At 53.7% G+C, this 11,578-nt stretch overlaps 1 protein-coding gene across 1 annotated transcript in view; it reads right to left on the bottom strand.

Annotated features, from left to right (window-relative positions):
* Positions 1 to 6,053: 6,053 nt before the first annotated feature.
* PPTC7 (protein phosphatase targeting COQ7) overlaps positions 6,054 to 11,578 on the bottom strand; it is a gene marked incomplete at both ends in the record, with an annotated part of 28,297 nt that continues 22,772 nt past the window's right edge. Inside the window, 4 exons of the mRNA XM_080717356.1 lie at positions 6,054 to 6,112; positions 6,740 to 6,869; positions 7,717 to 7,840; positions 10,623 to 10,817. Of these exons, the coding sequence (XP_080573482.1) occupies positions 6,054 to 6,112; positions 6,740 to 6,869; positions 7,717 to 7,840; positions 10,623 to 10,817 (508 nt within the window). The remainder of the gene's footprint in view (positions 6,113 to 6,739; positions 6,870 to 7,716; positions 7,841 to 10,622; positions 10,818 to 11,578) is intronic.

The raw sequence follows: 11,578 nt of genomic DNA, 5'->3' as shown, positions 1-11,578 counted from the left end.
AAAAAATAAAAATATACAGTGATTCTCACTTCAAAGTCTTTATATTTTATACAATTTCACATCAGAGCCAGGCGTGGTGACGCCTGCTTGTAATCCCAGTACTGGGGAGGCTGAGACAGGAGGATGGCAGGTTCAAAGCCAGCCTCTGCAACTTAGCGAGACCGTTTCCAAATATAAAATAGGTCTGGGGGTGTAGCCCAGAGGAGAAGGCCCCTGGATTCCATCCCTAGTCTCACACACACACACACACACCCCAGCTTCAGCTTAGTGAGGCTCTCAGCAGCTTAGTGAGACCCTGCTTCCAAATAAAGTATAAAATAGGTCTGGGAGTATAGCCCGGAGGTAGAAAAGCCCCTAGGTTCCACCCTCAATACAAAACAACAACAACTACAACAACAACAAAAACCACGTCGTGGCCTTCAGTGGTCCTGATTTGTGGGTGTTTCCTTTGTGGGTAAGGTTTTCCTTTGCAGGTGATGTGTTAAGGAGGAGAATGGAAGCAGCGGTAGACACCTTAGTGTGCGTGCGGTGCTGGGACTTGGGAAGCAGGGCCTTCCACCCCCACCTCCACCCTTAGCCCTTTTTATTCTTATTTTGAAACTAAGTAGCTGAGGCTGGCCGTGAACCTGTGATCCTCTTGTCTCAGCCTCCCAAGTCCTGGGGTTACAAGCGTGTACCCCATGCCTGGCTAACACCAGACATGTCTGTATTATCTGACACAGAGCTCAACCTCCACTCGGAAAGCCTGGGCTCCAAGCAGGATGTGGGAGACAAAGGCCTCTGTTCTTAAGAAGTAGTTTCTTACCTGCACAGACTGAAAAATAAAAGTAAAAAACCTGGCACGAGCCACCGTTACGTAACGTCTTGTGACACACCGCCGTCCTCTGTAACCCGACCAATGCGCCTCCTGTGCCAGCTAGTGCTAATTCTCTGGGAAACCACGGGACCACGAGAAGTGTTAGCCGGCGGGCGGTTGTGCTTGAGATTTCGTGAGAAACTTTCAACGGTGGCCGAGTGGATTAGTGGCTTTAGAACTGCGAGCAGAGTTCTGACGCTGGAATGAATCTGGGTCCTGCAGCTTAGTGATGAGTCACAGCTACCCACAATAACCTAATAAAAACGCCAGCTCATCCCAAGATGGTACTCAGCGAACAAGAATGGACGTTCACCCCGCTTTTTGTGGAAACTGGCAATGCCCACATAATTTAAACTACATCCTTCCCCACTGCGGGCTGAAGACTTGTGTGTCTTCTGCCTACACTGCTGATTCACACTGAATTCAGAGTCCTAATGAGTGCAGGTGTCGACAGGCTGTCATACCCGGGGGTGGGCCCGTGGGCCTCCTTGCTGTGGACCCAGCATCTGGTTCAGTCCGAGGCAGGTGGGGCTTAGCTGTGCAGGCATCGTCTTCTGCGGCAGCCTGGTTTGTAAAGAGTGATACTGAGCGGGCGTGGCGGCGCACACCTGTAATCCCAGGACTTGGAAGGTAGACAGAAGGATCTTAAGTTTGAGGATAGCTTCATCAATGTAGTGAGACTCTCAGCTACCGAGTGAGACCCTGTTTCAAAATAAGAAATAAAAGAAGGGAGGGAGTATAGCTCAGAGGCGAGATGCCTCTGGTTCCATCCCCCATACCACAAAATGGACTTGGAGGCTGAGACAGGACAATCACAGGTTTGAGGGCAACCTTGGCAACGTAGCAAGACCCTGTGTCAAAATAAAAAAAGAGCCGGGCATGGTGGGCACGCTTGTACACCCCGTGCTTGGGAGGCAAAGACGGGAGGATCGCGCAGGTTCGAAGCCAGGCTTGCTGGCTTAAGAGACCCTGTTTCAAAATATAAAAATAAATAAAAAGTTGGGCGTGGTGGAGCACATTGTAATCTCAGTACTTGAGACAGGAGGATCGCAGTTCGCAGACAGCCTCAGGTACTTAGTGAGGCCCTGTTTCTAAATAAAGAATAAAAGAAATAGGGCTGGGAGTATAACGTAAAGGTAGAATGCTTCTGGGTTCAATCCCCAGTACCACAAAACACATAAAGAAAGAAGAGAGAGAGAAGCCGGGTGTGACGGCACACACTTGTAATCCCAGCATTTGGGAGGCTCAAAGAAGAGGACCACAGTTTGCAGACAGTCACAATGCCACTTAAAACCCAGCGAGACCCTGTTTCAAAATAAAGAATAAAAAATAGGGCTGGGGGTGTAACTTGGGGGTAGAATGCCGCTGGGTTCCATCCTCAGTACCACAAAATAAAAATAAATAAAAGAGCTGGAGGTGTAGCTCAGAGACAGGAGGCCCTTGGGTTCAACCCCCAGTGCCACACTCCACACACTCACACACACACAGTTACACTGCTCAGCTGTAAGCACTCTGTGTTTCAGATTTTCAACACCAAGCCCTAGGTTCAGATGCCCCGGATTCTTACAGCGGTCCCGGGCCGTTCCGCTGGGAAGGTGCGAAGCCTCGGCTGGGAAGACTGTGTGATGCCCGTTAACAGTCAACTCTAGTCCTCCGCCGCAGTGAACCGCGGGGAAGAGCCTGCGGCTGGGGCGGAAGGTGAACGGGACAGCAGGCGCGCGGTGGGGCCGCCGGGGGCGCCGGCCTGTGGCCCGCTCAGTCACCATCCCACACAAGAGCAGGGCCCGGCTTAGTATAAATACTATATTTATTAAATATCTTTACAGTGTATTTAAATGTATTTACAGAACTATTCCTGCATAAGTTATATTTCAGACATCCAATTCAGGTAATAATTGCCTCTCACATAAGACAAATAATGATAGTCTCAACAGAAAAAAAAAGCAGCTTATTAGTATACACAGATTCGAATTTTGCTTCTTTATTTAGCCATCTTTCCACAAACTACCTGCTAACAGTGAAATTTTAACATTTTTAGTCGAGAAGTTCAATGTTGGAACGAAATTTTTTTTTTTTTTTTGCAATACTAGGGATGGAACCCAGGGGCATTCTACCTCCAAGCTACACCTCCTGCCCTATTATTTATTCTTTATTTTTAAACAGGGTCTCACTGAGTTGCAAAGGGCCTAAGTAGCTGAGGCTGTCCACGAACCTCAATCTTCCTGTCTCAGCCTCCCGAATCCTGGGATTACAAGCGTGCACCACCAGGCCCGGCTTACTTTTTTTTTTTTTAACAAAATAGTGTCAAAATGTTTTCTGCTTCATATTTTGTTTTATAAGCAGACTTCACTTTATCCTGGTATTATAAAATTTGTCAAATGCACACATGATTCAGTTTCCAGAGAAACTTCTCTCAAAGATAGGTGGCGTCGGTGACAGGGTACCGCAAACCTCCACAGAGCGAGCAGTCGGCCCCGGCTACCGGAGCAACCTCCGGCGAGTCTGGCCGTGGGACCTGGCAGAGGAGGCTGGTGGCACTGAAGGTGGCTTCCGTCCGTCCGTCCGTCCCCGGCCTACTCTCGCTCCTGCATGACGGGGGTGCTGCCCTCCCGTCATGCAACGTGCGGCCCAGGTCTCTGGTCTAGACACAGCCTGACCCCAGATGCGCACAGCTGGAATGGATTGTTTTGTGAGTACCCGTTGGCGTGTCAAGCGAGCAGGCATTCGGGACGAGGAACTTGGGTTTGTCTCCTCGCTCCTTCCAGTTTTTAAGAGCGCTCATCTGCTTATCTCCATTTGGTTTAAAAAAAAAGAAAAAAAGAAAAGAAAAATATTTCTTTTTGTGCGCAGGCAGCTTAAGTTCATAGGAAGAAATAAGGTTCTGATATGTTTTGAGTGCACATTTTAAAACAGAACAAAATAAAAGTTTCAAGCATGTGATAAAAATATTGATTTTTATAATACAGTATTGCTTTATAAACAGAGATGGGAAAGCTATAAACTTTCTGGTCTTTGGTGCGTCCAGAGAGGGAGAGACGACTTGCTGCTTGTAAGTTAGAGGTCCAAATTTTTCTCTTTTGTTAAAAAGTCCATTTCAAGAGGTGAGTGAGCGTGAGGTGCGGCTCCACTGGAGACCGGCGGCGGGTCCGGCACAGCGCTGCGAGGGGAGACCCGGCTCCCCAGGAATCCCTCCTGCCTGCCACGCCGCCCGGGCGCCTGCTGCGACACTCAGTTCTCGCTCCCCTATTTCCAGCATCACGGGAGCCATCACCTTGTGGGTTTCCAGCCATCATTACTCAAAAGAAAGAAGTCGAGTGAGTGAGTGAGCTGCGTCCAGCTCGGCTGACGGGACTTCCAGCCTGTTGTGGGTTGGTGAGCGCAGGGGAAGGCCGAGGGCTCCCCGGCCGCTCTCACGGGCGCCGAGTCGGGCTGGGAAATGAACGCGCGGCCCGTGCAGGTCACGGGCGCCGCACCTCTGCCTGCAAATAACCAAACTCAACCGCGAAAGTCCAGTCACCGGTCCCCTTGGAAACATGATCCTCTGACAAACCCCTTCTGGATGCGACTTCACTTCTTCAACACAAAGAGACTGCAAATGGTTTGTGCAAAATAAACCCCCCGCCTGCTTGCCGCGTGCGTGCCCGTGCGGAGGGCTCAGCCTCGGCCCTCCTCGACCAAGGAACTCCGCCTCTGTGAAGTTAGGGTACTTAAGGCATTTTTGACATGTAATCAGTGATTCAAAATAGATACCTAACATGATGCCAATTGAGGAATAGTAGATAAATTACCGACGGCTTACAAATGAATAACTCATTCTTATTATAAAGGAAATGCCTGTTACAAGCATGACGCACTGAAATAGAGTAATGACATGTACATGGTACATGTTAAACAATTTAAATAAGACAAAAGCTCCACAGTTACTCAAATGTACAGTACAAATTCACAAGACAAAATCTTTTCAAACAAGTTGAGGTACCCTCAAAGAAGTCTGAATGCAGTGAGCCAGGGAGTCGGCGTCTCCTTCGGTGAGATCGCCTGCGCTCTCCTCAGCCAGCCTCTCGCCAGCTTTCACTGCATTCTTGTCTATACACCGACGTGACCTGACGCATATATAAAACATGGCTTTAATTTAAGGATTTCTAAGTATATATATATATATATTTTTTTCTACCACCAAGTTAATGAAGGAAAAAAAACTGACCCCAAAAATATATATATCTTTACAGCAGTCACCTTGTACACAAACCTTAAAGATAAGTTGGAGCTTGCGGGTAATGGGAAACCGAATGCAGGGCAGTTTTATAAGGAAATTATACACTGCAAAATGGCTATTCGGAAACTGTAAACATTAAGCTTGACTCAGACGCCCCCTGCCTGTCGGGGCACCGATCACCAGCGTTCCTGGTGGCGGTGGCTGGCGCATGCTTTATGAAGCCAGGCTCCTACGGACGGGCAGAGGGCGCTGGGGCAGCGACCCCAAGCCAGCGACCACCCCGCCGGCCATCCAGCTCAACCGGCCTTCAGACGGGGGGAAACTGCGGCTGTGACGTTGTTTCTAGGCTCTGAGGAGTCTTAACAATCTCGGGTATTTCCATTAAAAAATTCTGGTAAGGAGCCTCTCTCGCCACCCCTCCTGTACCTCAGGCTACCAGCCCTGGGATCCGGACCAGTCAGTAAACTGCCCAAACTTTTATCACGGGGACACAATTAAGCATCGTTGTTTTTTAAAGCACAAAATATTTGCATCCATAGAACTGAAATTATTTTTCTTCCAATTGTAACAAAAAGCTCCTGGGACCAAGATTTCACGACCCAGAGCAGTTTGAGAGCAGAAATCTAAGCTCCCGGAAAACAGGAGCTCATGATGCCAAGATCCGCTGCGGGCGGCCCGGCCTGCGCGGCCCGCGCTCCCGGCGTCAGCACCGCGCGTCCTGTTCGCCGCCGGAAATCCCTCGGCTCGGTGTCCCGGTGTCCCGCGTTCGCTTTACCAGCGTTACTCACTCCCATTCCTCAACTGCTTTGGAAAGCGGTGGCCTTCGAGAAGCGGCTGGCCGGGAGAGCCCGGAGGCAGGAAGGCCGGCCTCGCGCCTCGGCACTCCGCAGGCCCGGCGGCAAAGGAACCAGGTCCCGCCCGCAGGATCGGCACAGAGGCAGGACGACGGGCGGCAGGAAGGCAGGCGCCGCCGCCCGGCGGTCAGTCTGTGTACTCGGCCACGATGGACAGGAGGACGGTGATGTCGTCTGGCTTCCCGCCTACAAGAAACCCAAACCCGCCGGTGGCTTTAAAAGGAAAAGCCAGCCACAGACGTAGCCTACAAAAAACGACAGGCAAATACTTTTGTTTCAGGCCAGTGTGGCTCGTCGATACGGCCCCAAGGTCAGGCCTGGTGGCGCAGCTCGGACCCCAGCACTCGGGAGGCTGAGACAGGAGGATCGCGGTGTGGCCAGCCTCAGCTCCTTAGTGAGCCTCTCCGCATCTCAGCGGGGCCGTCTCAAGAAATGAAAAGACTAAAGAAAAGGGCTGGGGTGGAGCGCGGAGGTAGAATGCCCCTGGGTTCCATCCCCGGGATTGAGAAGAACAAAGCAAAGAAAAGAAAGCTGCGTGCATCCACCACAATCCTCATTTGGACGAACATGCCGGTGTTGAAACTAGGATTAGCCTCGGCTTCTCATCGACCAAACGCCGTGGCACGAGCCCTGGCCTGTTTTCACAGAAGAAAGGCTCTTTTTCATCGCTAGAACCCACCAAGCCCCGGATGGCAGCACCAGCGTGGCGCCCCGGCTCCCGCGGCAGAGAAGGGCTCTCTTCGGCGGCCCGGCCTCCCTCTGCAGGCGGCCCGGGCGAGGAGGGTGTGCCCGGCCGCCCCTTCGGCGGCTTACCTCTCACGTGCAGCCCGTTGTCGCAGGCAAACTGTGCGAAAGGGGACATGTAATTGGGGTCATAGGCCAGCTCGTGGGCTTGCTCGGCGATGCTCCGAGCCGTCTGCTGGATGCTCTCGTAATTTGAATTCTAGGGGAAAGGACGGGGAGACCTCAGCGGCCGCCGTGGCCTAGCGCGGCGCCTCCCCACGGCCCCTCCGCACACCTGCTACTTGCTTCTCGGCCCGGGGATGGAGCCCGGAGGCATCCTACCCCCGAGCTACGCCTCAGCCTGCCTTTATTTCTTATTTGGAAGCAGGGTCTCACTGGGTTGCTGGAGCCTCCTACTTGCTGGGACTGGCCTTGAACCTGCGGTCCTCCAGTCTCAGCCTCCCGTTCTGTTACCTGCTCCTCCTCGGGCTGCAGGCTCTGCTCCCCGCTGACACCGCACGCAGTGCTCGCCCGCCACAGCGCCCCAAGACCGAGCGACAGAGCGCAGGGTACTAAGGACTCCTCCACCCCTGCCGCCCCTGCCAGACGGGCCTTCGTCACCCCAGTTCATCGGTGAGGAAACTGCTGATTCCACACTCGAAGACACTGCCCAGAGTCATGGTGGGCAGAGGTCAGGACTCGGGGCAGAGGACCGGGACTCCGCAGCCAGTGCTCCCACAACCCGGGGGCTGGAGGGTGGCCGGAGGCACTGAGGCTCCCACGGGCGCCATGGCGAGCTGCCGCTCCAGCCCCAGCGCCTGCCGCGCAGTGTAAGAGAAAAGCACGAGCAGGAGCGGCGGTGAGCACAGAGGAGAGGCGGGCCACCCGCCCCGGGGCTGGGGAGCCTCTCCTCCCCACGGGCTCCTCGCCGACACCTGCACTTTAAGTCTCATCGTTCACTGGAACACGAGAACTAGTACTTTCCTGCCGTCCGCAAAAACGGAAAGAGGCGGAAGCGCTCCGCTGCCGGGCGGGGCCCTGGCGCCCGGGCCGCCTGGTGTCATTACCTTTAACTTTTTCAGCTCCTGAAGGATCATGTAGTCAGGCATGTTGTCGAAGAGGCCGTCGGTTGCCGTCAGGATAATGTCTCCTAACTGGACGTCGAAAGAAGTGCTGTCGGCAGCGTCGGGGCTGCGGGGACAGGGGCGGGTCAGCAGCCCTGCAGAGACGTGCTTTTTTATGTTTAGTCTTTTGCAATTTTTTTTTTGGTAGTACTGGGGGTGGAACCCAGGGGCTTTTTTACTTCCCAGATATCCTCCCAGACTGATTTTATACTTTACTTGGAAACAGGGTCTCACTAAGTTGCCGAGAGCCTCACTCAGTAGCTGAGGCTGGCTTCGAACCTGCGCGATCCTCCTGTCTCAGCCTCCCAAGTGCGGGGATGACAAGCGTGCTTGGGTGTTTTTGCAATTCTGAGGATTGAACCCAGGGGCATTCTACTTCCCAGCTACACCCCCAGCCCTACTTTTTATTCTTTATTTGGAAACAGGGTCTCGCTAAGTTGTGGAGGGTCTAAGTAGCTGAGGCCGTCTGCAAACCCAATCGGATCCTCCAGTGTCTGCCTCCCAAGTACTGAGATGACAAGTGTGTCACCACACCTGGGTTGCCGGCCTGTTTTTGTCTTTTTTTTTGGGGGGGGGTGGACTGGGGATGGAACCCAGGGGCTGAGCTATACTCCCAGACCTATTTTATATTTTATTTGGAAATAGGGTGTGATCCTCCTGTCTCAGCCTCCCAAGCGCAGGGATTACAAGCGTGCACCACCATGCCCGGCGTGCATGTGTGTTTAGCTTTTAAAAAACACTTCAGCCGGGCGTGGTGGCGCACGCTTGTGATCCCAGGACATGGGAGGCTGAGACAGGAATATCCAGGTTCTTGGCCAACCTCAGTTACTTAGTGAGGCCCTCCACAACTTAGTGAGACTCTGTTTCAAAATAAAGAATAAAAAATAGGGCTGGGAGCGTAGCTTGGAGGTAGAATGCCCCTGGGTTCAATCTCCAGTACCACAGAAGGAAAAAAAAAAGAAAAAACCCACTAAAACCAGATGAACCCAGGCGTGGTGGCGGTCGTTTATAATCCCAGTGATTAGGAGGCTGAAAAAAGAGGATCATAGGTTTGAAGTCAGCCTCAGCTACTTAGCAAGGCCCTCCACAACTTAGCGAGGCCCTGTTTCAAATAGAAAAATAAAAGGGGACTGGGGTGTAGCTCAGAGGTAGAATGCCCCTGGGTTCCATCCCCAGTGCTACAAAATCCCCACAAATTACTATATACATTGGGCTGGTGCCAGGCCCAATGCATGGCATAGGAGCCTGCCATGAGTCAAGGCCGCTACTGGGATCTCCGAGGCTGGGATAGGGGCCTGCCAAGTGTTCAGGCCGATGCTGGGGCCAGTGTTCAAGAGTGCCCAGTAAGTGAGGAGACCCGTGGCCGAGAGCAGCGTGTGCGCGCGCACACACACACACACACGCGCGCACACACACACACACACGCACACACGCGCAACCCAGGCCGACTCCTGTGGAATAAGGGCACGCGAGACACTCATGGCTCAGTCTTCAAAGGGAGCCGGCTCCTGCCGTGGGCCGTGTCGCGGTGGCCGGGCTGGCAGGGCCGCCGGCCAGGGAGACCGGCTCCCATTGGCCGGCGTCTCTAACACCCCGGCTCCCATTGGCCGGGCTCGCTGCTAACACCCCGGCTCCCATTGGCCGGCGTCTCTAACACCCCGGCTCTCATTGGCCGGCCTCGCTGCTAACACCCCAGCTCCCATTGGCCGATCTCTCTGCTAACACCCCGGCTCCCATTGGCCGGCGTCTCTAACACCCCGGCTCCCATTGGCCGGCGTCTCTAACACCCCGGCTCCCATTGGCCGGCCTCTCTAACGCCCGCCCCGTTTGATGGAGCGAGCGGTGCGGTCACACGCTGGGGCCGCCGCACCTGGCGGGCCGAGCCTGGGCTTGGCGGCGCCTTCTGCCCGCTCCACGGCGCGGCCGCTGAAGAATCAGGACAGCCTCGGATCACAGTACCTGCGTCCACCCACCAGAGGCGGCGCTCGCTTCTCGCTTGGAGCCGGCCACAGACTGTGTATTGTGGTACTGGAGGCTGAACCCAGGGGCGGTCTACCTTTGGGCCACACCGCCAGCCCTATTTTATTTTTTAGTTTGAAACAGGGCCCTGCCAAATTGCTAAGGCTGCCCTCAAACCTTAAATCTTCGTGTCCCAGCCTCCCCAGAACAGATTACAAGCATGTGCCCCTGTGCCCTCTCCACCAAGACTTTTTAAGTGGGTAACATCCAGTAGCCAATTATGTCACATGTCCATTCTAGCTTCAAAGACGGCAGAAACGATCATTTTCACCTTGGTCTGGACATAAGATCTGGCTGAATAAGAGCTAGTAACTAGAGAAAAGGCCATAGAAAACGGCACCAGCTAGAAAGCTGCTATTTTTACAGAAGGTTCAGGAACAGCCAACGGTGTTTGTGCCAGATCTTAAAAGATTCTCAACACAGTGAAATCTGATACTGTCTTAGTTTTACTCCAATCTCAGATAAATTATATAAAGGCTAATTTAAAAAATCCCCCTTGAGCCGAGCATGGAGGCACACACTTCTAACGCCAGTACTTGGGAGGCTGAGACAGGAGGTTCCCACGTTCGAGCCCAGCCTCAGCAGCTTAGCGAGGCCCTCTGCAATTCAGCAGGACCCTGTTTCAAATGAAAAACTAAAATAAGGTTGGGGTGGAGCTCATGGGCAGCCAGCCCCTGGGTCCAAGCCCTATCCCCCAGGGGGAAATTTTCCTACTGTCTCAGAATGCTGTCGATTTAAAACAAACTGGGAGAGGATGGGGGGGGGGGGAGCAGCGAAAGGGCCCCAGCGGCGGGGGGCAGCGGGAGGGCGCCCACCGCGGCCTCGCTCACCTGTCGCTCAGGACGGCGCCCTCGGCCTCCGGCGGCGCGATGGACAGCTGGAACGGAGTGTTGAAGTAGTGCTGCTGCTCGTCCGACCGGTGCACGACCTCGCCGCCGCGCACCACCAGGAAGCCCGAGTCGCCCAGGTTGGCCGTGTGCAGGCGGCGGCTGGTCCTGTCCAGCACCACGATGCAGGCCGTGCTGCTGCCTGGGGGAGAGCCGTCTCACTGCCCCAGCACGCCCGCGGGCACCCCACCTCTGACCATACCCAGGCCCCGGCTTTTATGTTCAACCAGGGTCTCATTAAGTCGCGGTGGGCCTCACCAAGTGGGCCTCACCAAGTCCCCGAGGCTGGCCTTGAAGCTGCCCTTGAAGCTGCGCTCCTCCTGCCTCAGCCTCCCGAGTGCTGGGATCGCTGGTGCAAGCAAGGACGGCCTTCCACGCCACGGAGCCCGTGGCCACCGAGGAGTGCAGCTGAGGCGGGAGGACTATGGTTGAGGACAGCCCCAGCTACTTAGCGAGGCCCTCCGCAACTCGTGAGGCTGTTTCAAAAAATAAAAAGACTAAGCCGGGCGTGGTGGGCACGCTTGTCATCCCCGCGCTTGGGAGGCCGAGACAGGAGGATCGCACAGGTTCGAAGCCAGACGCGCTGGCTTAAGAGACCCTGTTTCCAAATAAAAATATAAAATAGGTCTGGGAGCATAACCCGGAGGTAGAAGGGTTCCATACCCAGTACCACACACAAAATAAATATTAAAAAAATAAATAAAAAGACTAAAATGTAGCACTGGGGGTATAGCTCAGAAGTAGAATGCCCCTGGGTCCCATCCCCAGTAACACACACACACACAAACACACACAAAAAACCCCCCAAAAAACTAAAGTTGTCATTATTTAAGATTATATATATATACATATGTATAGATAATAATCATATATGCACACTTCTTTCTTTCTTTTGTGGT

This window comes from Muscardinus avellanarius (assembly GCF_963383645.1).
Source record: "Muscardinus avellanarius genome assembly, chromosome: 21".
Taxonomy (NCBI): domain Eukaryota; kingdom Metazoa; phylum Chordata; class Mammalia; order Rodentia; family Gliridae; genus Muscardinus; species Muscardinus avellanarius.
The sequence above is the reverse complement of the archived record's forward strand: the minus strand, read 5'-3'. Positions and strand labels throughout refer to the sequence as shown.